General features: G+C 46.1%; 2 protein-coding genes across 9 annotated transcripts in view; one reads left to right on the forward strand and one right to left on the reverse strand.

Annotated features, from left to right (window-relative positions):
• The first annotated feature begins 1,399 nt into the window (after window positions 1-1,399).
• Window positions 1,400-19,341, forward strand: MAP6D1 (MAP6 domain containing 1). 4 transcript variants are annotated; one of them, XR_003260656.2, is made up of 4 exons: window positions 1,400-2,195; window positions 14,234-14,351; window positions 14,495-14,648; window positions 17,306-19,341. XR_003260656.2 is itself a non-coding variant. In XM_026109750.2 (3 exons), exons 1-3 carry the CDS (start codon window positions 1,651-1,653, stop codon window positions 17,381-17,383), a joined length of 741 nt encoding a protein of 246 aa, XP_025965535.2. In that variant the 5' UTR covers window positions 1,406-1,650; the 3' UTR covers window positions 17,384-19,341. The 4 variants fall into 4 exon arrangements, 2 of the variants coding, with proteins under 2 accessions (XP_025965535.2, XP_025965536.2); XR_003260655.2 differs by having other exon boundaries at window positions 17,357-19,341; XM_026109750.2 differs by lacking the exon at window positions 14,495-14,648 and having other exon boundaries at window positions 1,406-2,195.
• Window positions 19,342-22,457: 3,116 nt separating this feature from the next.
• Window positions 22,458-25,864, reverse strand: part of YEATS2 (YEATS domain containing 2) — a 53,284-nt gene continuing 49,877 nt past the window's right edge. For all 5 annotated transcript variants that reach the window (XM_064516966.1, XM_064516965.1, XM_026109589.2 and 2 more), the window contains one exon: window positions 22,458-25,601. In XM_064516966.1, the coding sequence (XP_064373036.1) occupies window positions 25,493-25,601 (109 nt within the window). In that variant the 3' untranslated portion in view covers window positions 22,458-25,492. The remainder of the gene's footprint in view (window positions 25,602-25,864) is intronic.

Raw genomic sequence — 25,864 nt, forward strand, 5'->3', positions numbered from 1 at the left:
TCTAGGGATAAAAAGCATCAGAAAACTGATTAAAAAGTGGCTCCCTGCATATTCCTAAAAGATTAGGTTTGTGGCCTTTTCAGGCAACCAATGAAATTCAGCAGCTTATATCCCATAGACCAGTAAGCCAGGACTATCTCAAATTTCTGAGTCTTCTTGCTCCAACTGGACAAACGTGGGGGGCAGAGGGGGAGGATGGGAACTGCTAGTAGTACTAGCAAGTGACAAGTCAGATATTTATGGTATGATCATCTGTAAAGGATTTTCTTTCTATCCCTCGTTAGCTGTGTTTTGAACAGAGAGAGGCGAAACACTAAAGAAAAGCCTGAATAAGTCTACACCCCCATTTCTGCCTCTCCTCCTGACCAGAATCAGGTCCAAATCTCAGCTGAAGTTTGAGATGCTAATACACAACAGTGAGAGACTACTTAGCAGAGCTAAAGCAGTAAATCTTGTTTCCTCACTGTCATTACATAATTTCTTATTAGACCTCAGCAGGTAACAACCAACCACCTGTTAACCAGATTATTACTTTCTAAAATGAGGTACCTGTCTAGTTAGCTTTTAAAACATGATTTTTCTAATAAATGGAGTCTCAGTTTACCTTCATGCTTCCATTTTTTACAGTCTTACATTTTGTAGTTTGGTGACCTGTCAGTAGATTGAGGCTCTTTCTTAATAACACACTGAATCAGGAATTGTAGACTAGTATAATGGCCTGTAGCCATGTATTACATAAGATGTCAAAATTCAAAAGCCAGATTTGTCCCTGATTTAATTCCATCAGCTTCAGTGGTTTCCACCAGAGCTGTTTGGCTTTGAATCTAAATGTGCAAAGAAAAGATGCAATTTACAGTCTCCAGCGGACAGCAAATTATATGCCTCATATTAAATAGATAATAGGTGCTTCAATTTTTCTAAGTGGTACAAAAAAGCAGATTAAACTGTTAATGTAAATAGGGGATTTTTTTTTTTTAGTGTATTATTGTACTCAGCTAACAGAAACTCTGACGGCACAAAGCTTTTACGGCTTGTCCAGATCACTTCTTTTATATACATTATCTTTTGTACACCAGTGCTGTCTCCCTCCAGTCACGGATGACTACAGCCAATTTTAAATTATAATTAAGCGACGCTGCCCAGCAGCACTGTTCCCGGCTCAGCCGATGCCTGTGCCTGGTTATTCCATCGAGCTTCCTGGGAGCAGCAGCAGGGTCCCGAAGCGTTGCAGATAAGCGCTCGGACCGGCAGGCGCACCAAGAGGGGCGAGCGGCGGCTCCCAGCGGGTGCCCCAGCCGCGGGCCGGCAGCCGAGGCGGCGCGGCAGGACGCGGCGCGGCGAGCGGGCGAGGGCGGGGGCGGGGAAGGCGGGGAGCGGCGCGGCGGGGCTTGGCGGCTCTTCCCGCGGCGGCGGCGGCGGCGGCCGCACTGAGCTCCCTGTGGCAGCCCGAGGGTCACGTGCGCCGCCGTGCTCCCGGCGCGGGGCGTCGTTAGCGGGGCCGGGGGCGGCGGGAGGAGGGGCCCGCGCTAGCGAGGGCAGCGCTCCAGCCGGGGGCGCGGGCGGCGGGGCTGCCGCATCGCCGGGGCGGGGGCGGGCGCGGGCGCGAGCAGCTCCGCTCCGCTCCGCGGCGGGCCGCAGCGGCAGCGGGCCATGGCCTGGCCCTGCATCAGCCGGGTGTGCTGCCTGGCCCGCTTCTGGAACCAGCTGGACAAGTCCGACCTCTCCGTGCCGCTCACCATCCACAACTACTCGGATATCGAGGAGCCGGAGGACGCGGGCGGCCCCCCGCGCGGCACAACAGGTGGGAGCCACCCGCGGGGCGGCAGCCAGCTGCCCGCGGCGGCCTGCCCCGCGCCCGAGACGCTGGCCGTCAAGAGGTCGGGCAAAGGCGGCGGCCACAGGAAGGGCCCGGCCGGCGCGGCCGCCGGGGAGCCCTTCGCGGCGGAGACCCAGTACCGGCAGGATTTCAGAGCCTGGCCCGTTCAGAAGAGAGACGCTTTCCCGTGGATCGGCGCGGGCGGCGACTGCAGGAGGAACGGGGCCCCCCCCGCCGCCGCCCAGCCCGCCCCGGGCGGCTCCGTGTACGTCCTGCCGGCCGGCGAGCGAGAGGAGAGGCCGGCGGCCAGCAGGTACACCGGCTTCCAGCAGCTCTGGCCGCGCTCGCCGGCGGACGGCGGCCACACCACCTCGTACAGGTAACCCGCGCCTCCCCGGGCTGCGCCGCCGCCCGCGGGGCTTCCCTCTGCCGCCGGCCCCGCTGCCGGTGCCGGGCTGCGCTGCGGGGAGCGGGCAAGCCGCCGCGAAGAGGGGGAAGCGCCGTGAACGAGGGGAGGGGGGAGGACGGGGGCGGCCGGCGACGGGGCGTTGGACTCAGCCCGCCTGCCTGCCTCCACCGCTGCATTTGCTTTTGAAGGCAGGGTCGTTAAAGATGTTGCTTCTCACCCCCATGTCTGATCTCCAGCCGCTTCCCCCCAGCTTAGGGAACACCGCTTTTGCCTCCGCAGCACAGCATGTCTAGAGCACACGCAGCGTTTGCCAAAACTGCTGGTTGAGCCTTCTTGCGTCTCCTAGCTTTTGCCGTATTTAAGAGAGAGGATAAGGGAGTAAGCCCTTGCGGTCGGGCCCGCGCTGCCATCCACAGTGCAGCAGTGTCCCAAGTACCCGCTTTGGGAAGACACAACGCTCCTTCCAGCCAGCTCTACTCATCAAAAGTTGCACTGAACTGTGTTCCCCAGATTTGTCAATGCCGTAATTGTGTTACCTTAAACACCTGGAGTGCCACATTCAAGGTGAGCCAAATTATGGCTCAAAGCTTAGTCAGACATGAAGCCACCTGGGACATACTCCAAAAAGATGCAGTCTAAACTGGTAATGACAATAACATTTAGGGGAAAAATTAAGCATTGCAAACCACCTTTCCTAAAGGGCTTTTAAAAATGGTTAAATGATTTTTTTGTTATGAATGCCTTCCTTTCCCTTTGATCACTATGACTGATTACAGACATTTATTTTCTGGAATAAGCAATAAGGCTGGATGCATCCAAATTCAGCCCTGATTCTCACCGATTCTCATTCATATCCACCCTGGGGAGAAAGGGGATTCAAGCTGCTACGTGGTCAGTGCTAAATATTGCATCAGTTTCACATTGCTATATGTTCCCTAATAATAATGTTCAGCTGATGGTAATATGCCTATTAAATATATTGACAGTGTCATTAATCTTATTCTAACATAATCCCAAGTATTTAAACCCTAACAATGTATTATGTACCTAGGACACATTTCCCTTTGTAATTGCAATTCATTAGATTATTTATCAAAGAGCTTTTAAGAGCTGGGACCCTGGAAAGGGTTATAATCCTGCATGTGAGCACATACTGCTTATCCTACTCTCCTCCTTACACAGGCAGCATCCCTGATACAAACGTAGCTACATACTGTCTATGGAAACGGTAGCTGTGCAGTATTTGAATCTATGCACTGTTTTACTCTTTGACACATCTTACAGGACAATCATCTACCAAGTGATGATTACTGTTGAAGAAAAGCACTTTTAAGTTTTGAAGCAGCACAGGAAGTACTTCCAAACAGACACCTCTAAAACAGCATTAGCAAGGTTGATCTTTTGGAAACACATCCATCTTCAAACTGTTGTTTAAACCTCCCCCTGCTTCCTCAGTCCAACCCCAAGCCAAGGGCACATGAAACATTCATTAGAATCACAGCTTCCATCAGGGAAGAGTCACTTTTCACACCCTCCTTCCCTCCGACTAATCTATTCTTGCACAGGGCTCACAACTACTGCAAGAAAAACGCAACAGTTTCACAGATGAAGCACATGGTGAGGGTGAGATACCAGCCAGCAAATCAAAACAGAAGTTTTAGGAAAAGTAAGAAGCCGAGTTGTCCAGGAACTCACCATAGCTAATGCGAGGGAACGCAGTGCGCTGAAGGCAGAGGCATGGACAAGGCCAGCTACACCAACATAAACTTCTCACGTAACACATTTACGCTGCTGGAAGGTTATACACTAGAACTAATGTAGGCAGGCATACCTAAAACACTAACAAGTGCATTAGTCTACCAGTTTAGGCCTACACACCTGAAACCACCTTTATCTCACTCCAGTAATTCCCACAGTTTCTTTGAATTATCATCTAGCACAACATTTTCCATTTGTTCAGTTTAAGAAATCCCCATACCACTGAAAACAGTTGAATGCATTCTAGCCTAAGTCAGTCGTAGCAGTCACAACAAGCAGAAGTAGCATCCACAATAGCTTCCTAGGGCAGCAAAAGTCTGCTTTGATATATATTAGTTGCTTTTCCCTTCTTTTAAGCAAGACTAAACAGGATTGAAGTGACTAGTACTTGGCAGGGTTAGCCATATTCATTTGCAGTTACACTTGCAGTGCTGAGCTTTTATTTGGTAATTTAAACCATGCTTAAGCCACAGAAACATCCTATTAATGCTAGAAAAGCTCTTCATTTGAGGCAGAGAAAAGGAGAGCCACAACACAGCCACCTTCTACAAGTCACAGTCCATTTTCACTGATGATACCACATTGCAGTCCTCCCTCCCTTGTACCTTACTGTGCTTTGAAGGCAGCATCCTGGTCTGTAAACATCTGCCTCATCTTCAGGCAATAGCTGAACAGTGGCACTAGGTGTTCTTCATCTTCCTCTCTGATGAAGGCCAGAAAGATCCTCCTTGCTCTTTAGCAGGGTCCTTAGCAGCCATGCAGAGTCACCACCTCCAGCAGCAAAAGCCTACTCTGCTTCTTGTAGGCACTAGTCAGGGAAAAGCTGGCCCACCTGGCCCTGCCAGTGGGTGAAGCAGCTGCTGAGGAAGTAAAAAAGGCAAATCAGCTGTAGTGCAGGTAAAGCAAAGGCATGTCTTCTGCTAGAGGGGAAGGCTGGCAGGTGTGGGCCTAGCCTGCTGGGGCTCGGCCTGAGAGGGGGCAGCTGGAGGGTGCTGGCCCTTGAGGACAAGGTTGGGTGAAGCAGGTAATACCCTAAAGCATTCAGGGGAGGGAGGATGTGCTTGGGCTGCAGTGGAGAGCAGTAGTGGTAAGCAGTGGTAAGGCAGCTCACTAGAGGAGGTTAGGTATGGAAAACACCCTGGTTCTTGGTCTGGCCCTGTCATTTCCTTTCTAGGGGGGACCTTTGGGGAGGTTCCACCTCTTTGGGTGTTACAGGAGCTGGAGATCCTGCATTGCACTGAGAGCAGGTAGGACAGGCCTGAGGGCAGGGCTCCTTTGCAGGGGGGTCAGCTGCCTCTGCTCACACAAGCAGTGGTTGTTTGACTCGTAGGCACGTAATTGCTGTAGCAGGGCTCTGCACCAACCCAGGTTGAGCAGGCAGCACGAGGCTCTCGCTAGCACAATCAGCTGCTGTAGCGAGGACAATGCCAGTCAGTTGCCTGCAACTGTATTTTTATGACTCTGTCAGGCCTCAGTAGCCATCCGGGCTTGCTTAATATTAAAGAGACAAAAACCTAAATGGATAGAAAGGTGGACAGTGCAGAGAAGTTGGCCTTGTTATATGGTCTGTTCTAAGCTTTTAATGGCACTGGTGTTTTTGGATTAATTTTGTAAGCACTGTTTTTAAAGATTCAGGGATTTTGACTGCATGTTTCAACAACACCCCATTGCACATTTGTTCTTGTGGAGCCTCTAAGTGCAGCAGTGAGTCTCCTGTAATATTGAGCCTAGTCTGGTATATTTTTGTACATCAGTGTAATGCTCCTGTAAGACTTCATTCTGCAAGTTCCTCCTCCATCTTTCTCCCCACATCTCTTTAAGCTGTTTTAAGCACAGAAGGAAATTCAGCTGCATGCAGAGCAGGCTGTATTCTTTCCCGCACATTCTTTTCCTGCAGCCAGATTGACCTGGCCTTTGCTTTGTCCTGCTAAACAGGATCAGTGACCAAGACAAAAAGACCAATCCTGTTCATAGTGACTTCAGTGGGAGTCTTGCTAGGGCCAAAAGAAAGATAAAGGTGGAAGGGGTATCAAAAGGATGCCTGTTCTCCACATTGCTTTGAGAAAATGAAGATGTTTTTAATCATGAAATAACTTTGTATCAACAGTGGAAAGACAGCATGGCATCCTGCTCTCCAAAATGTTGCCCTATGTTATCAATTTTTTTTCCTGGATTTCAGCTGGAGTTCTGCTAGACTCTGAATGAAGCCAAAGGCTAATTGGTCTACATGGGGGAAGTTCAGCCACACAGATCAAGCCAGATCAATATAAACTGCACATAAAAGGCAAAAATGGGATGTGCTCCCATTGTGAAAGGATCCCAGGGACTGCTGCAGAGTGTTGCAGTAGACTACACCTTACTGATGCTGAAAGACAACCAACAGGGAGCTCAGCGCTATTCCATCTGCCCTCCCTGAAGCTTTCAGCCTCCAGGGTCATGGAAGCAGCTTTTCCCTTTCAGCAACAAGTCACGAGTATTAGGTACTTCTGACACAGTAGAGATTTGTGCACAATCAGTCGTAGTACTAGGTTTGAATGCATTTAGCAGGTGTTTTAGGAAAAAAAGAAACGAAAGTGGCTTTCTGGCTGCTTACCTGCCTTTGGTAGATGAGAGAAGTTGGTGCCCTCAGCAGCCATCTGCCAGCTGTCTCCTTGTGCCTGTTCGGTGGGTGTCACATTCTTCTTCTTTTGTTAGAAGACAACAGGGATGGGGCCACTGCCCCTCTGCCAGGGCTGGCTTAGCGGAGAGCCCTGTTCAAGGCTCTGTTGTACTTCAGGTCACTTCTTCAGACCTCAGTTTCTCCTTCTGTAAAAGGGGAATAGAGAACCTGCCAGCTCTTGGAGCACACTTCAAATGTGCAAGTGAAAAATGCTGTATCAGAGCTGTGAGTGTTTGTTTTAACCTCTTTTTCTCTTACCCCTTGTCTCTTTGGGAATTAGGACCCGGGGAAGGGGGAGGATGGCTAAGAATTTCTTGATATATGCACAGTGCCAGTGCCGAGCAGGGCCTAATCTCTGTGGCTGGTGTTTCTGCAATGTCAGTGCTTTGAGCAGGTGTTCAAGTGTACCTGGCTTGTGCTAGCAGTCCCGCGGGTGTGCAGGCACAGCAGGTAAACAGACCAAACTGGGGGTGTCGATCAGCAGCGTTTCTTGCTCAGAGTACAGCCACACAAATGGCCTTCTTCAATTTTGTTTTGTTGCTTTCATGGAAAGAAAATAAAATGATATGGAAAGAGCTAGTGTCATTTAAGGGTTAAGTGCTTGATGTGCTACTGCTAATGTCACTGCTCGTGATGCTAGGATTGGCAGGGCTGAAGATCCCCAGTGAGCTGAAAACCCACCTTACTGTGTGCGTATTCAGCAGGCTCTGTGGCACTATGCCCACAGAGGGGTCCTCCCCACCAAACGAGGGATCGTGGAAGGAAGGGGAATGACATCCCCCTCTCCTCCATAACTCCATGCAGTCATGGAGCATATTGCTTTGCTGTCTATACTATTTACTTACCTTCAAACACAGCTTCTGCAGAAGAGCAAAGTGAATTGTGGTGACCAGTTCACACTGAAGAGCATCTTATTTCAGCTTTGCAGGAGAAAAAAAAGTCTCTACACACATGTTCAGCACAGTATGGGACTATGGCACATACCTGAACTGGCAGGGTTAAGAACGCTGTGAGGAGCTCCATCCTTGATCCAGCAAGATATTTAAACACATGCTTAACCTTAATAATGGAAGTAAAGCTTTTATAATCAAGGCTTAAAGTTATCTTTACATACTTAAGTATCTTGCTGCTTGGGGAAATTAATACTGAAGTCCCTGACTTTTATGGTATTTAAGATGTAAGCTTGCTTGGGGTAGGCATTCTGGGATTGATCTAGAGAGACTTCCCATAGCCTGGCTGGGGGGAGGGGGGAGGAACAGAGGGTTGGGAGGAGAAAATAAGGGCAGTTGGAAATAGATGCTGAAGAAAGAGTCTCCCTTCTATGATGTAAGCTTCAGAACTGAAATGGGGAAAATTCAAGGGGGTTGCATAAAGCTAGCAGGAAGTTCCTCCACTCGAAGTGCACCCAAACCTGTATTAGAAGAAAGGGGGAAAGAAGGGGAAATGGGGTAATCACAGAAATGAAGACCCTGAGACCAACAAACTCGTGAGAGGGTGCTAGCTCACACGCTGTACATGCTCCTTGGCAGTCTGTCTGCAAGTGGGACAAACCCCCAGACCTCAACCCAAGGCAATGGTCTGAGGCTTTAGTTTTTTCTCTTAGCCTTTCAGTCCCAGTCTTTTGCTACTGCTTCTCTCCTGTGAGATATGAGCAGCTCCAACTACTGTTTGACCTTGCTACAGATGAGAACTGAGACAGGAAGAAGCTAGATTTGTTCTGTGTGGTCTTGAAAATCTCCTGTGGAAGAGACTCATTCTGAGAGCCATAACTGTCAAGTGATCTTTCAACATCTCACTTCATTCACTTTTCTTCTGCTTTCCTCCTCTATAATTCCTATTTGCTGGTTTCTCTAACCTTCAACTCTCCTGTATCCCTCTACCTTTTCTTCCACCACCCCCACTTCTTTTCCCCCCCAGTCTTCTCCTTACACTGAACAGACACACACTGTGCTCTGCTGGCTGGATAGAAGAATGGGCACAATCTGCTCATGTATCCAAGGCTTGGGAAGGCCTCCAGCATCCCGTCTCTGTCTGATGTGGCTCAGAGAAGGAGCAATTCGATGGCTCCATTGCCCAGGAGTGCTTCTGGCTTTGTCTGTCCCATGAAGCTCTCACTGCTCCATGACTCATGCTTTTTAACATCTGCAGTTGGCTAGGAGTTGCCCTGATCTAGGTAGGCCTTTGCTGTATCTCCTCTGTACAGGAAGGTGACAGGCAGGGAGGTGTAGGGCACTACGGCACAGCAGTCTTTGGTCTGAGGGAGCAAAGTACTAGGGCAGAGAGTAGGGGCAAGGGAGGTGTTGGGTTACCGTTGCTGCTCTGCCACATTCGCCCTCCATCTGGTCTCAGATGGTTCTGAACCCAGCGTGTGGCTCCACATCTCAGGTGTGGCCCAGCCTGGACCAGGCAGGTCGGGCTAACAAGGACTGGCTGACGGAGGATGAGGCTTGCAGAGGGGGCACGGTGGCAGGCAGGAGACAGCTCTCCCAGGTCCAACCACACTAGCTGGCAATGATGTATCCTTCCATGTGCCTTTGCAACAGGGACCTTCTTTACCAGCAGAAGCTGCTGCTTTTGTCTACAAGCTCCCCTGAAATGGTGCAAGAAAGGTTGACAGTGGTGATCTACAGCTGGAAGGATGGGTTAGGATCAGATCAGGGAGCCAAAGTCAGACCAGTACAAGTTTCCAGGTGATTTAAATCCTCAGAGCCTGGACAAACAGCACATCAGAGCAGCCTCTCAATGCAAGGGAGAAGAATCGGCATATTTAAAAGCAACCTTTCTACCTCATTTACGAAAAAGGCTGCCCAACAAACCTAAGAGTACAGATGGTCCTGCCCACCCAAAAGGTGGAAACAGCACACAACCACTATTTAATCTAAACAGCTCTCTTCAAAGTAAGGCTTTGTATTACCCCTCTGGTAATAACAACAGTCCAGTGACTTTTTTGTTGTTGTTTACAGTATACACATTAACTCTACTGCCACTTGCTTGGTTTCCAGTTACCACTGTGGGGTTAAACTGTCCCAGCAGGCCATAAGCCTTTCAGCTCTCCAGAGTGCATTTATTCATACCTTCCCTCCCAGATAGCTCATATCCTAACACATTATAAGAGAAGAAATTCCTTTCCGCAGGCTTTATTAATCAATTATGAGAAAGAGCAATGACTGACAAACCAGTGATTTATGTGATCAAAGCAGTTCCACAGAAAACTTAGGCAACCATCTGCCGATAGCTTCTTAGCATCGATTCTGTAGCAAGTCAGAGGTGAAGCAGCAGCATTACAACCTATGAGCAGCCCTTTTGATCCCTACTATTTAAAGCTTTCCTACAACTCAGGAGTGCCTTTTTTTTTTCTTTCACAACCCCAGTGCTTTAGTAAGACTTGTAAGTACCACTGGGTCATTTCTGTTTACAGAGATCAAACCTATAGGTTATGTATGTATAACAACAGAGAATAAAATAAAAACTAAAGAGAGCTTGGATACTGAATTATGGTCTTGGACTCTGTCCCCCCCTCCACTTCTAGCAGTCACAGAGATGCCTGCTTTGCAATAACTGGCTCTACACAGCCTGCAGGACTGCAAAAAGGCTAGTGTCCGTTTCAACGTTCACAGCGTGGCCAGGGCACGGCTCTGGAGCTCGCTCTCACAAGCAGTCCCCGTGCAGCCTTGGTCTGATGGGGGATTGGCTTGTGCAAATCCCTGGGTGTGGGACCAAGGGGACCAGCTGGGGCCCCTGATGCTCCTGTTGCAAAGGTGAGTCCCAGGACACCTCCAGCCCTGCCTGCGGGGGGCTGCACTTTCTCCCCCAAAACACTCCTGCGCACCCAGGGTATGCGACTCGCAGGGGCAAGCTGGTAAGTCAGCCCAGAACAAGGGGTTTCAGGTTGTACCGTGTGACGCTTTCACAGCTGGGGTGGCAAAAGAGCTGCAGTCCTACCGCTGCCCCTTAAAGCTGACAATTGCTGCTATTCAGGGAGGAGGAAGAGAGGTACAGCGGGAAGGAGGAGATGACTCTCTCCAGCAGCAACAGTCAGTCTCTCGTGTCCATCTCCAGCAGCAGCTGAAGCAGGGAGTCAAACTGCTTAGGGCTCTCCCCCTCTCCATCCTGGTTTTGTTATTTCCTCTCTGTGTTCTTCTCCAGGAATTAACTCTGTTACTAGTGTGGTCTTGCAGAAGACACCATTCGTGGTGGCGAAAGCGGGGAGGGGAGGAAGAGACAACATGCAGCTGGGCTGGTTCTGACACTCTGGCTTTCTCAAACACTGCACCAGGGAGCACAACCAGGGAGACAAGTCACTAAATCTTGACAGAGCCTTAGATTAACTGAGTAATGTTAGAAATGAGATTGTTCCTCTTCCCCTAGCTCTAAGTAGGCTGAATGCTCAGATGTATTTTTATTCCATTTGTTACTCTATGACTAATTTGTAGTCAAGTTAGCGAACCAGCATTTGGGTTCTCACTCCTTTTGACTCTTGGCTATATAGCTGCAGATGAATATTTGCATCCTGCAAGCTGAAAGGCAGAGCTGTTAGCTGTACTTTCTGGACCAAATGTTTCCTAGGATCATTTTTATTTCATGTTTTTCTTCTTTTTCTCTCTCTCTCTCTTTTTTTTTTTTTTTTTAGTCCCCCACCTCCCAGAAGGAGCAGTTCATCCCCATTTCACCCAGCCCTCTGTCTGAGGGTTCTGAGTTTCTCCAGGGGGAAATCTCAGGTCCAAATACAAAAGGCTGCTGCGAATCTCAGCCATGACTGTATTTGCCCTCACACTGCTGTTTCTATGGGTGAAGGCACAACATTTCCCCGTTGCATGTAGGTGTTTCAAGCAGTTTTGGCTACCCAGACAGAGGAAAAGAATTTGGCTTCCAGCCAAAAAGAGAGGCCTATGCGCCGAAAGGCCAGAATTGGGGGGCCTGCCAAACCAGCAAATGATCTGCTACAAAGCAAGGAGACAGAGCTGGTTGTGGAGACAGGCAGCACAGCCATTCACTGAAAGACTGGGGACGCACTTCGTTTCAGCGTAACACAGCAGGGAGACCAGCCATCACAAGGATAAACAGTTAAGAATCAATACCACCAGTATCCTTAAGGCAAGCCAGCTTTATGTGGAACAGCAGGCTCAAGTGCCTGGAAACTGCTGGGATGTAAATAATGGCTTTGTACCATTTTGCTGGTATTTTGCCCAGTAGCTGGGTGTCCTCCCTCTGGCTGCAGAGCAGAGCAGAGCAGAGCTCAAATTCAGCTAAGCATTCACACACATCTGGCTTCCCTACTGCAAGGTTGCCTTCTTGGAGCTCTGCTTGGCTAATGCTGCCTTTCTGCAAGGCACTTCTGTACCCTCAGGTGCTATAGCAGCAGTAACAGAACCAGCAGCCGCCAGGAGAGCCAGGCAGGCGCTCACCCACTGCTTGAGCAAGCTTGCAAAGCAAGATGCAGAGAAGGTGAAAGGCAGCAGCCCGGAACAGCAAAAGCGAACCGACTGCGGACAAAATTTGCAGTACATATGGACAGCCCTGATGGGAGTCTGCTTTTGCTTTTTTGCAGGAAGCTCTGCTGTTGAGCAACATCCGTTACTAATCCTGAGTGGATTTAAGAACTTACTTTGCCACCGCTCCAGCTAACAAACTGCTATCCAGCCTTGGCTGTGGGCTCCTGCACTGGCACTCATCTGCCCTAACAGGAGGGCGACGCAGGCAGCTAATTCAGTAAAGAAACAATCACTTTTTTAAAATTAATTTTTTGCTAGTTTGCTGGTTTCTCACTACATTAGATACACTTCAGGGCTGTACCCTGCACCTACAAATCAAACAAGGAAAGAGGTAGCACTTTAAGGCTGAATCTACATTTAGAAATCAAGCATAATCCATACTATAGTGGATATTTTAACAATATACTAAAAGGATCAAGATCAAACCACACATTCTAAAAAAAAAAAAAAAAAAAAAAATTCCACACTTACATACTTCAACTAGTAAGATTTTTAAAGAGGAATTTTCAGCTACTGTCAAAATAGTAAATAATATTTGGAAAAAATGAAAATTAGAAAGGCTATGATCAAAGCTAAGCTCAGCACATTAAAACAGCCTATTTCCCTAGCCTGAACATGGCTCATGACTCAGTCTCAGCGTTTGATCTTGTCTGTAATGGACTGGTAAAGTGGAGTTACTATTTTAAGTATGCCAAGTGTAAACAAAGTTTACTAGATACTAGCCACTAAACACCTCCTATAGAGGTTTCTAGCATGCGAAAAACCCTGGACAAGTTACTTTACCTCTTTAACTAAGAGTGAGACGTTTCTCACATGGCATGCTTATGGATTCAGTGCGTGTACTCAAAGAAGCTACCATTCCCTTCAGTCACTGCCTACATGTGCTCTGCAAAACAGCTGATACCGTCGCTGAAGGCGGTCAGCACAAACTCAGTGAGTTCTCTTAACAACATAACGGAACGAGGGTGGTCTTCCACGCTCAGCTGTGAGTTGAGCACTTGTGGCTTAAACCATGCTAACAGACTTGTTTGAAAATATGCAGCCAAGCTGCAGGAGTTACTGTGGAGAAGTTAATGCACTGTAAAGTCACAGCTAGGCTAACCTTCTCCCATAGACCAGCCTTTTGCTAGAGAAGCCGCCTGAATTGCTTGCCAGTCGCACCCATAAACAGAGCAGACTTCTGTCCTCTCCTGAATGAACAAACAAGCCAGCCCAGCTGGCTACTACTGCAGGATTTTAGGAGGGCAGTGGTGTGGCCTGTCTGTGGCAAAAGGGACAGACAAGCAGAGTGAAGGCTGCAGAAGGACACCAACAGCCTAGTTAAGCCACACTCTGGCATGCTGCTTTTCAGCGCTATTGAAACCTGTGCCTCTTTCTAAATGGGCAGTCTCCGCACCCATTTCTCCAGACATCACTACTCCAAAAGTAACAGTCACTCAAGCACCTTCTTCTCAGACATTAACATTATCATGCAAAGTAAAAGTACTTGCCCCCATGTGAAGGAAAATAACAGCCGAAGCATCTGCCAGCTGAGATGGGGTCTCCCTTCTGATGCATTTCTGACTAAGCTGTCACAAAAGCATAAAATGTCGTACATTGGCAAATGTGCCTGCTGCCAAGAGAGCTAAAGACAAGTAAAGAAAGAGCAGCAGCTGGCCTTCCTCCACGTGAGTGAAGATTAGAGGCCCAGAGCCCCAAATCAAGATGCTTTAGACCATAAGCAGCCAATGAGTCAATAAAACCTATGAAGCAAATAGTTACCCTGCCTTTTTTTTTATCTAGGAGAAAATTACCAACACCTCCAAGAGAGAACACGTAAGTGCCAGAAAGAGAAGCAGAAGAATTACTCCAGGGCAGCCAGTTAGCCAGTCCCTGGCCTGTTGCGTCTTTCACAGACTCTGGGCTTTTGAAGAGAAGCAGCTCCCTAGGCTCATTTCCTCTTTTATTCCAAACCAGTTAGCCTTAGATGAGTTCAGTATTGTGAACTGATTCTATGTAGTCTTACCTTTCGTGTTTGCCACCATTCTGAGCAGAAACATCATTTCCCTGTTAGTATATTGCATATTATGGCTTCTTTTGTCTCCACAATCTTGTTTCAGGCAAGAGTATCGCCCATGGACTGGAGCAAAACCATCCAAACCTATAAAGACAAAGCAAGGCTTCATTATCCCAGAAGAACATTTTGTTCAAGAGACAAGCTACAAGGCAGATTTTAAGGTAATTAACACTTTTTAAAATCTCCGTGTCTGTGTGGGTAAAGCCCAAAGCATGCATTAGCAACCCCTCATTTGTTAACCAGAGTGGCGTGCGTAGAATGAAGCCATGTTCTCATTGACCGCTCTTTCCTCGTTGTCTATTAGGTAATGTGGCCATCCCTTGCTTTCAGAGAGACATGCTAGAGAATGTTTTATCGTAACTTAACATAATTCAACCCCGAGACCAAGATTTTAAACTGCATGAAAGTCGGGCAGTTCAAGATTTGCGATTCTCACAATTGGATACCTTATGTACAAGGTGTGTGTCATTATATATCTTTGTATAAGGTCTATTTAACACCCTCTGTACATACTCAGAATGGTCAGTTTGTGCTACTTCTGTCTTCTGCTAAGTTTAGGGCTGTGGTGGGAGACTTAGACCTTCAGCGTTAATATTAACCCCCGACAAATGCTTGTATGGAAATGTTTGCATGTTGTTGCCTAACAAACTCCACCCACCCAAACAGCACAAAATTCCTGTGCTATGGGAAGGGCAGAAGCTTCCACCTCTACCAACATCAAGCAGAATATGGCTATAGTAAGTGCACTCAGGCCTATTAGACTTCCTTGGGATTTTCCTGTGAGTTTCTATGACCTTCTATGTCAGCATAAGAATGTTTTCTTGTTGGTCAAGCAAATCTAAGCATTACTGCAAAGCCTATGAGAAAACATTCTCTCTTTACTCAGCATTTTCCCTGATGGGGCCCCAAATACTCAGTGTCCCAGTAATGAAGGAAAGACTGCACACAGGCCCTGGTTTAGCAGCCTTCTGCATCAGGCCACCAAAGAGAGCCACACTTCATGACCAGCTGCAAAAGCTGATCACAGACTGCACTGACTGACTTGGAAAGCAGAGACATGGCCAGGGCAGAATTCCCCAGCTGCAGTATGTGGTACCATTAGAGATAACAGCAGCTACTCCAGAGCCATCTGTAAAAAGTAAATCTTTGCCTTGGAGGAGATGAGGAAGAGATGTTTAGTCAGCAGACAGCCAAATGCCTCGTCCACAGAGGATTGCTGGCTCAGAGCTGTGACAAAGCATACAACGGATGTATCCAACTCAACTAAATGTGGGACAATGGCCTAAGGCAAAGCGAGAGAGAATTTGCAAATCCTATCAAAACTACCTCTTTGCTCTGAGTAGTCTGGGATGTTTTCTGAGCTGCAGCAACAACGACAGAAGGGTTAGGACTCTGCAGGGGCAAAATACAGTGTCTCAGGCTCTGAAAGCCTGAGACCTGTGGACCTGCAGGAAGAGGGAGAAAGCAGAGACAGATGGCAAGATGGTAGTAGTGGGAAATGCCAGTCAGACAGCACTGACCTGCCAAGGAGTCCAGGGTAGAACGTAGTGCCTCCAGTTGGCCAAGATGTGTAGTACCGTGGGAAAGATACAGTCCCCTCCTATGCTTTCAATGTCACAGACAGGATCCCAAGGAAAGGGTCCTAGATGAACCCATCAGAGTCCCTATCCCAGTTTCTGAGGAAGTGAAAAAGAAAACTGGAATCCCAGAGTCAAAAACATATCACTAAAGACACAATACTGTAGACCTGTAAGCAAAGGCTCCAAGTGTGCCACTGGGGCCTTTCTAGCACAGTCAGCAAAGGAAAAGTGTAGTCTGGGATAGAGATGATGCTGGGGAATCACCAGTTCAAACAGAAGTGAGACTGTTTGAAGTACCTGGTTTACACACAGTCATCTGGATTTTCCCTCTTGCCTGAAGCCCATGGATTTGCTAGACACCTGAGAAGTCAGTTTTATGTTCTGACAGCCTGCATGCAAGATTCAGAGTGCTGATTTTTCCCCAGCTACTGAGCACTACACAGGCTTTGTTTGTGATGCTACTCTTGTTCCTCAGTGCTTCAGATGCATCCCCAGAGGAGTGGAAAAAAATGAACAATGCAACAACAAAAAAACCCAGGGAAAATAGCTATTTTCATTTCTCCTAGACTCCCTTGTTCCGTGGTCTTGCTCTTCTTTCTCTACTGAGGCAGTGCCATCAAAATACTTGGCACAAAGCAAAGCTTACCACCATTTTATGTTTTATGGCCAGATTCATCCAGAGTCCTGTGCTGGATGCATAAATAACTCTAGTTCCATTGGGCTTTTAGCATTAGGGAAGAGAAAAAGTGTCCAGGTAGCCATCACACATCAGTGCGATCACAACAGCTACATTTTGGGTGAAATTCTGTCTCCACAGACATTAGCGAGAATTTTGATCTCAGGTATCGTGAAGTCACCTTTGTTATCTCTCCTTTTTTTCCAGATCTGAGGAGTTTATATGCTTATCAGAGACATTTCAGTTTCACAATCTGGCATGGCCAGTACTCGATACTGTTCTCTCTCTTTCTCCTTCAGATACTCCAAGTCTCCCCATTTGCAATACACGTAGCATGCTTGTGGCTCCTTAAAGCATGAGATTGAAGCGTTTTGACAGAATCTCAATGGCATCCTCCAAAACGTTAAGGACTTTACACCAGACAAACATCACTGTGATCTCATTTTAATCCAGCATCAGTCCAGGGGTGAATTTGTCCTGATGTTTGTAGAGTACATGTCAGTGTGGACTTGCGAGAAGGTCAGCTGTTTATCTTCCTCAGCTTGGCTCATGGCCACGTCCTGCCAAGGACTGCCCAGCCATGGTTATCTTCCTGTCACAGCACACACCTTAAGGTCCAAGGGCTTGGTTCTGACAAAACCACTCCTCTGTGGCCAAGCACTATAACATCTGCCCTTGAATCCTCCTATAAGCTTAGACCAGTTTCAGCTATGCCCAGCCAAGTACACTTAACAGGTAATGGCATGTTACAGGGCAGAGAAAGGCAGACACACAGAATGGCCTAGATTCACTAAAATTCACCCTAGAGTTGCACCCTGTGTTGCACTAACATTTCTTTCCCCCCCGCTCACCCCACTAGATTCCAGAAGCGAAGACCAAGTTCTCTCCCAATCCTTCTGCTGTTTTCCAGGCACCGTCGCGGATCCTCAACGTGTGAACCTGGACCCTGTTCACATCCAGGCAGCTTCAACGTGGGCTGTTTGTTAAGATGTATCACTATGCAATTTTCATGAGGAGTGTTAAGATCAAAGAACCAATATTATCAAAAGCAGCTCCAGTGATTAATGATATGTACACACACTTTCTGTTAACACACAAATCACAAAGCTCTTGATTCAGAACTGGCAAAATACACTGCAAGGAATGACCTAGATTTTCATAGAAACAGGTTCATTACTATGCCAGCTGGCATCACATTAGGAGATTGACTTTGGGCAGCAAAGACCGTATTGCAGGCAACATCCCTATGCTAAACTACACAGGGTGGGAGCGAAGATGCTCACAAACAGGATAGATAATTAAAACCAAAAAGAGTCTTATTTAACAGTACCCTCTAAAGTAGGCCAGTGAAAGACAGGAAGTGTCTGGCTGACTTCTGAGCTTCTTGGGGTTTTTTTTGAGATAGAAAAGCTGGAAAGCTGAATATTTCCAAAACTGGAGAGTTGACAGAGAAGCAAGAGGGGACTGAACTTCTGAAGACAGCCCTGACAACAATGCACCAACTTGGTTCAGAGATGATAGGTAGAGTCAGAGATGATGGATGGAGTCAGCTAGACACCTACCAGACTCCTCAGGAGCAGATCTAAAGCATTTATGTAATTTGTATAGTTGTGCTTAGGGTGAGTGTAAATACTGTACATGGATTTTAGCTAAAGCAACTTATGATCCTTTAATGAAAAGGATATGCTTATACTTTTAATAAATGTTAACTCTTTGCATATGCAAGGTGGAGAATACATTGCCTTGAAATTCCTAAATTATTGCCTGTATAATGGTAATGCTAATGCTAAGAAAAACCAGAAGTGAATGTTACTTAGAAACTTTAAAAAAGTAGAATGTAAGACATCCTTCATTTCTAAGATAGGTCATTTGAAATGTCATTATTCTAAAGCTGATTTTTTTTTTAGATTGGTGTGAATTTAACTTTTGCTGAAGTACCTGTGTTTTAAGAAACCATTTTTTAGCCTTTGTTCATCCTGTAGTAGGTTTCGAGTTTCTATCTCAAGGACTTATGCAATATTATTAGTCTACCGCTTATTTAATGCTTTTCCTAATTATTTTGGGGAAAAAAAAGGAAATAGAAAAACTTTTATTTTGTGTGTTTGAAATGTGTCTGCTAGAATGAAAGAAAACTATCCTCAAACTTGAATAGTGATCAGATATTCATTCACCGGTAATGAAATGTACTTCAACACAGCAGGATTTTTTCCTTAACCTTCTTCTAGCTCAAGTCAAAGGCAAATTTAGTGAACTTTTGGGACTCTGCAAACACATATCCATCGCTGGTAATTTCCATAAGAATGATTTTTGAACTGCTGGCATGTAGATTATACTTGAAACTCATGCAGTGAGCATCTTCTCACTGCATTATGTGAGGATTTAAATGGTGACACCTCTGTTAGTTATTCAAATGGGACCTAAGAACTTAGTCTAAGCACAAGTACAGGTAACATTCTCAGTAAGTTGGGGGGTTTTGAGGACAAGGGACAGAATTTCTCACACTTGTCCTTTCATTTGGACCCAGAGGAACATACAGTAATACCAGTACTTGCCAAAATCATTTTCTGGGGAGACTCATTTTTCAGGAAATTCATTTGAAACATTCAAACTGCACTAAAGGTTTTGCATGTTAGATGTTTCTAAGAAAGAATTGAATTTGCTCGATTAATCTCTTTATAATGTTTTTAACAGTTTTGTTCAAACCATTTCAGTTCATTTCAATCCTGGACTTTATTAACAGCAGAAAAACACATATTGCCTATTCAGTCTGTCTTCTTAATTCACTGTATTTCTAAAAAAGAAAAAAAAAAACCCAGTTGTGAACAAACTGGTGATATAAGCTTGTATTTTACCAAATGGACTGGAAGTTAATTTAATAAATTAAAATGTATTTTGGCTATTGGTTCTTTCCCAAAATCCTTCTTGCTGTAAAACATAACCCTTGGATATTCAGCCTCAACACAGAAGTTTGTCACTTATTTCTCTCTCCAATCTACATACGCTGTTGCAAAGGGAGTCAGTATTATAACCCAGCCTACTAGTTCTCCTTGTCTGCTGCTCTCCTCAATGAGAAGATGCTGCAGACCACTGTACCTCACGTGCCACACTCTGGGCCAGCCCAGGGGGAGACGGCGCAAGAGTTGGGGCTGAGGAAGGGAAGAGGATAGCTTCTCCATCCCGGTTTGGAGTGAGGGGCTGTGGGAGGGATGGCCATGGCTAAGGCACGGTGGGAGGGAGGGAATGCAGGCAATTCCCTCCAGTTGTCTCCAGCTCCCTGAACCATCACAAGTTTAACTCAGCAAAACCCCAGCAGGGCTGCAGCTACAGATGCGTAAGGTCATTAAATTAGATGCTGACCTCCACATCCCCTTTACAAAAGCTTGTTTTCTCACACCTGCATGGACAGGACAGCAGCACATACAAGACACCAAGCAAGGCGTCAGTGAGATTCCTGACTCTGCACTCACAGCCTATTTCCAGCCCTTCACAACCACGAGCTGACAATTCCTTATTCCTCAAGCTTATCTGCAGGCATAGATCCCTACGAAGAATGATTTCTGAGGCACATTTCAAACTGTGGCATATCTGAATGCTGATTTAAAAGCACAACTGCCTTCAAAGGGAAAGCTGCTCCGTGGCAGAATTCATAATTGCTTATGGGATTTTTCCCAGATGCTTTCAAACAGAAAGCAAATTATTCAGAAGGCAGTTAATCAACATGGGGAAATGGGAATGAACCAATAATACTGATTTGCTGCATTCACCATCAGGCACACAGAGGCTTCATCTACTCTGATACATAGATGCCATGCTCCCAAGACCCTCTTTCAGGGCCGCCCTGTTAACAGAGAGAGACAAGCAACTTGCCTTTCACCTCGCTTCCACTCTGCCATCTTACACAGACCATAGGGCATGCTACTAGCGTTGAACTTTAAGACTATTGCCTTATAATTGCATCCAAGAACATTTTTGTGAATATACAAATGTGCTGACTATACAGCCAGCATCCCCACATACGGAAATTCCAGCTCTCGCTATGCCTCAGCAGGCTGCCTGGAGAAAGCCACGGGCTTATGATGCTGTTGTCTGGCTCCAACTACAGGAGGGAACAACGAAAGGAAAACCAAGCAGGTACTCACCAGCTGAAAGGGACAGGAGAGGACACTGGCTACTGACATCTGCAACACTCCTGTTTGTGCATGGGAACTGCCTGCCTCAGTCAAACTGACCAAATTCTTCTGAAGAGAGTACATCTCTTATGCAGGTTTAGCAGGCTTCAGATAGTCACCATGCAGGGACTGCCTCCATCACTGCTCTCACACATCTGATCTCCCTATTGTTCTGAGTTCACTTCAGTCCATCAAGGTTTTCCAACCGTGAATCACTCTGCAAACAAGGGTTATTTGACACAGAAAAACTCCTTTAAAAGGAAGGTTTTATACCTGAACCGTTGTAATTCACTACCTATAGCGTGCCATTGAACATGCTTGTTTTGTTTCATCTCCTGCTGGCAAGCAACACTTGGCCTGTTGGGATGCTGAGAGCGAGGTTTGTGCCAGCTACCTGTTACCCCAGGGAGCCAGGAACATCCGCACTTCTGCATGCTCAGGTGAAGCTCTGGTATGTTATGTACTCAACGACTCAGGCCAATTCTCACTGCCTGAGCTGAATACCTGAAAAGTTAGAAGCAACATATTAATGATTTCTGGGTATGTAAAAAGATTCCCTTTTATAAACTGCAGATTTCTCTTTGCATTACATGAATTTCTTGTAGGATGAACAACCAGATGAAAGTCTATTACCTCCGTCTTATCCCTACAGGTTTTCTCTATTTTGGCCATCACATAGTAATATAAGATCCAAAGGACCAATACAATTTATGGTGAACACATGGGTGCCATTTGACCCAGAGGTTGTGCTTGCTTCCAGAACAGAGATGGCACAGGATGGCTAGGCAATCCCTCATGCCTGGTGGCTTGTTCTTTTGCATCACCAAGTCAGTGCACGGTGACACAGCTACGCTATTTGCTCCTGGCTTAGCTCCCTATACAAATTACTTCATTTCGGAAGCTGATGGCACAGCATCTTCTGGGAGCACTGCAACTGCTTGTATAGCCGTGAGACTAAGGCATTAATTACAAGTCGGCCCATTGATTTCAGGCCTTTGCCAACTGGGAAGACCGCAGCAAGCCATGAATATGCCTTAGAATCAGAGCCAGATGGCAGCTGTTTGGCAGAGACCCTCCTTGCCAAAAGGGAAGGCTAATAACAGAGCATAAGAAAAATCCCGATGAGCACGCGCCTGCAGGAGGTTTTCCACATGAACGCGTTTTCATCTCCTGCAAATGACAACCATTTCCTGTAGATAGATTTATGAACGTGTCAAAGCAAGAGGGCTGCAACATCCACAAGTGAAGGCATCAGCTACAATATTCCAAAAAGCTTTACCACCACCAACCGAATCCACAGGACAGTCAGCCTTCAATGGCTGCGTTCTCGTTTGTTCGGCGCTGGCACTGTAAGAGGCACTACAGTTTACGCTCAGCTTGAGGGGGCTCTTTTATGGGATTCAGTACTAACAAGAATCTGTTTTCCAGCACTCTCAAAGACAACAGTGCGTGAAAACTGCTCACAGTCAACTAAGATTTTCTTTCCCCACAATCTTGTCAATCAAACTGAGAAATCATCTTTTCTTACTTTTTTCCATTCCTCTTTCATCTTCCACACAACTCACAGCAAACCAAATACTTGCTGTTTCTACAAGCCACCCTGCAAGATGAGAAGTTGGGGGAGCTCAGCTTCTTGAGTTTCTGACTCCCCTTCCCCCAACCTCCCAAAACCTTTTAGAAACAACTAGAAAAGGGCAAAAATTACCTTTTCCTTCAGATGAATTCAAGATCCACCAAATTTTCTCCAAAACTAATTAAAATGTTCCAAGTATGCAATGGACACACAAACCTGGGGGCTTGGAGAAACTGGTTTTGAGTACCAGTGACAGTCAGACAATCCTATCACAGCTAATAAAAGAATTTATTGTAAACATATGTATCTTACACAATTATACAGTATAATACAGATAACATGAAGGATTTAAACACTCAGCATTACAAATAGGGGCAATATTTGTAAAGAGATCTTTAATTTGTATTAAGACTCTTTAGAAAGCCAGAGAAATATACCATAATATTCCAATTCTTCTACACCTAACTGGGTGTATGAAATTTCCACAACCTCTCACTTATTTCCAAGCAATTCTGATGGAAACTTCTTGCTGACATTTTTTTCTCCCACCATTTTTCAAAATTCAAAGACCTTACCGCAAACATAGTCTACATCTGCAGGACTAAACAAACGTGTTATTTTCTATCTGCTCTTAACGAATTCTTTTTTTCTTTAGCAAACTTTATATATTATTAATAAAGCATCTCCTAGGAGAATAACCTGTGGCTGCTCAGAAATGTATCAATAGATCTTCACTGCAAGAACCCTGTTAAGAACAACGGGCGTTTACCTGTCTGCTTCATGGCCTGGTTCAGGACTCAAAGTCTGAAACTCCATTTTTCAGCACTACAGAAAAGCAGGCCACAGGCAAAGAAGCCATGATTTGCAAACAGATGCCTGAAGCAAGCTCCTCCATCAAGAGCTGCTCTGGGCACACTGAAATCCCAGAAACTAAGCCCATAAGAGACAAGGGACTGGACATGCATGTGTCACTCCAGAACATCATAGCACGACTGAGTTTGCACGAAAGGCTGTTCCCACACAACCTGCAGGCTGTTGTAGAGACAGTGAGAGAGATCTCGAAAATGTTCTTCTCTATTGTACAAGCTATGTACAGGAGTGTCTGAAAGCTGTATGGGCTTCTGAGTTTGCTACAGCCTATAAACAGTGTGAGGCCCCAAGTTCTCCAGCTACTTGGATTCCTCCCTACTCTCAGCACTGTGCTCAAACATAATCACCACTGCTCAATCTCTTCACACTGACCTCAGCTGAAAAACTAATGTCAGGGCCACACTGAGCACTTATTTGTGCACGCAATCTTGCTCCAGGCTTACCAAACAAGCCAGGATTATCTTTCAAATCCAGAGCATCTGAAATGCCCTTTTTAGGGGGCATCTAAGTCCTTCTACTCTGAATGCAATTCGGGTTTCAGACGTCAGTTCCATTTCCTGTGTTCAAGGGCCAAATTCTGCCACTCTTTTTCAAGCTGACTGAAGCTCCCTGTCAGCTCCGAGGGGCTAAGAGGGGCTAGTTGCAGACCCTTGTTTTATTTAAGATAAAGAAGATAGGTGGTATCTCATCTGAGGTACGCAGTACCTTCTGCAGTTGAAGAACTGCATCAAACCTAAGCGAGCTCTCCTTGGAAGCCTGAAACCACCCAGTAACTGAACCACCTTCCTCTGTTTCTGCACACAGCTGGAGTTACTATCATCCACCTTCTAGCCCCAAAAAGCACCAAAAGATTTTATGTTGAAGATTTATGTTCCTATCCCAGGCCAAGAAAGGTAACTGTAGTTTCACGTTTATAAAAAGCTTTGCATTGTCAAAGCACGGCACCAACAAGAGTGAGGCCTCAGTACACTCCTGTGAGGTAGGTATCCTGCTCCCCATCCTGAGAAATGAGGAAACTGAGGCACAGAGTGATTAAATCCAAGGCCATGCAGCAAATCAATGACCTAGCTGAGATCAGCGCCTAGGAGGTTCTGGCTGTTGACCTACGTTCCACCCACCCGACGAAGCAAGCACCCTGAAAGCCTCAGTCCAACAGGGGCCCCAGCAACTTTACGATGGCTTATTCGCACTACTAGCAAGCACCAATAGAGGACGGGCAGAGGGCAGTGGGTGTGGGTGGTCACGATGTTGCCAGTGAAGCTTTCTCCAGCAAGCTATCATTAGCCAGGCTGCAGACGCGTCTTCTATACCAGTGATGTTCCCGAGACAGGTAAGTGCTGTGGTTACAAGCAGAACTTCTTCTTGCAGCCAGGACACCAGAGGTGCTCCCCACAAGCAACAGATCTCTGAGATTTTTTGATCCGATCAGGTCTCTGTGTGTTGATTAGAATGTAAGACGAAGTGGTGCTGCTCCCACACCACTTCATAATCAAAGCTGGTCATCAGTGAATGCTGTCAAAACACATGTATGACAGAGCTGCTCATCTGCCCTCCAGCTTAAGATTCCACAACTTCTGGCAGACTGGGGAGGCACTTGCTGGGCAAGTAAAGGGTTTCAGCCAGTCCAAGCCCACAAACACTGGATACTGTCCTCTCCAAGCTACTTTGGCTCTCCTTTCTCACGCAGGACAAGCGGCCAGTCAAGTCTGACCAAGCCTGACCATGGTTTATTCATCTAGATTGAGTATGTGCCAGTTCATCCTCTCTGGGGTGCTTGAGAGAAAGATCTGACATCTCCTTAAGACAGGCAAAGAATTTGATTAGGTTACACTTAGCTGAATAAGCTAGTAAGAGGCCTATCCAGCTGTGTTATCAGTCATATACATGATGCTCAAGCAGGACCTGCAGAATTTATTGCAGCCATCAGCCTTCCACCCAAACCTAACCAACCAACCACCCACCTACTCAAACAACCCACCTTCAAAAGTTGCCTTTGGAGTTGCTCATATTCAGTGTGCCAATGCAACTGTTCTGCCCACTGCATGTGGAGACCAACTCATTTGTAGTCTGTACCAAAAAGCAGGTGAAGTAACAAAGAATAATTTCTTTTCCAAAAAAACGCTCAACCTCATCAACACAGCTGTCATCACGTGTACTAGGCCTGTGGAGTCTCTCACAGTTAGCAACTTGATGCAAATTGACAATGTTTGTTCAGCCACTGAACATACACTTACTGAGTAAACATTGACATTTAACAACTTGATTTGGAACAGAGCATCATTTTGTTGCATTAAGGTGCATCTTTAATTGGAGGTAACAATCTAGTAGCCCAATGTTATAAACGTATATAATAGTGTCCTACAGAAATACTGGATTTGTCATCCCAACTTCCGTCATAAATCCACCTTTCCTGTAGCATCTTCTCTGTTCTATTTCATTGTTCCTCATTTAGTATCTTCATATGTTTGTTTGTGAGGAAGTCAAGAAAGGGAATATTACAGATGGCTTTGTGAATATTCATCACTGTGATCTCTTTCGGAGTCCTGCAGGGAACGAATCAAAGATGCTATCACAATACTTAAAAAGACAAGTGCTTATAAAGCAGCAAGGCAATAATTTTACTAACAGGAAGAAAGAAGTCAAAAAGTCAAAAAAGGATAACAGACCAGGTGTTACAACAACACAGAAAACGCATTAAAACATCACAGCACAAAAGAGCCTTTCTCAAATGACTGAGGGATACACCTTGGGCACTGGCACAGGAAAATGAAGTGCTGAAGTATAATTCTTGAACTTCTATAGCAAA

This window comes from Dromaius novaehollandiae, chromosome 9 (assembly GCF_036370855.1).
Source record: "Dromaius novaehollandiae isolate bDroNov1 chromosome 9, bDroNov1.hap1, whole genome shotgun sequence".
NCBI lineage: Eukaryota > Metazoa > Chordata > Aves > Casuariiformes > Dromaiidae > Dromaius > Dromaius novaehollandiae.

Bases quoted from the DNA above. Each gene is read 5' to 3' on its own strand.
- MAP6D1 (XM_026109750.2), top strand. From the start codon at position 1,651: ATGGCCTGGCCCTGCATCAGCCGGGTGTGCTGCCTGGCCCGCTTCTGG. The intron at 2,196-14,233 runs GTAACCCGCGCC...ATCTTGTTTCAG, and splicing joins GGCCACACCACCTCGTACAG to GCAAGAGTATCGCCCATGGA. The intron at 14,352-17,305 runs GTAATTAACACT...TCACCCCACTAG, and splicing joins GCTACAAGGCAGATTTTAAG to ATTCCAGAAGCGAAGACCAA.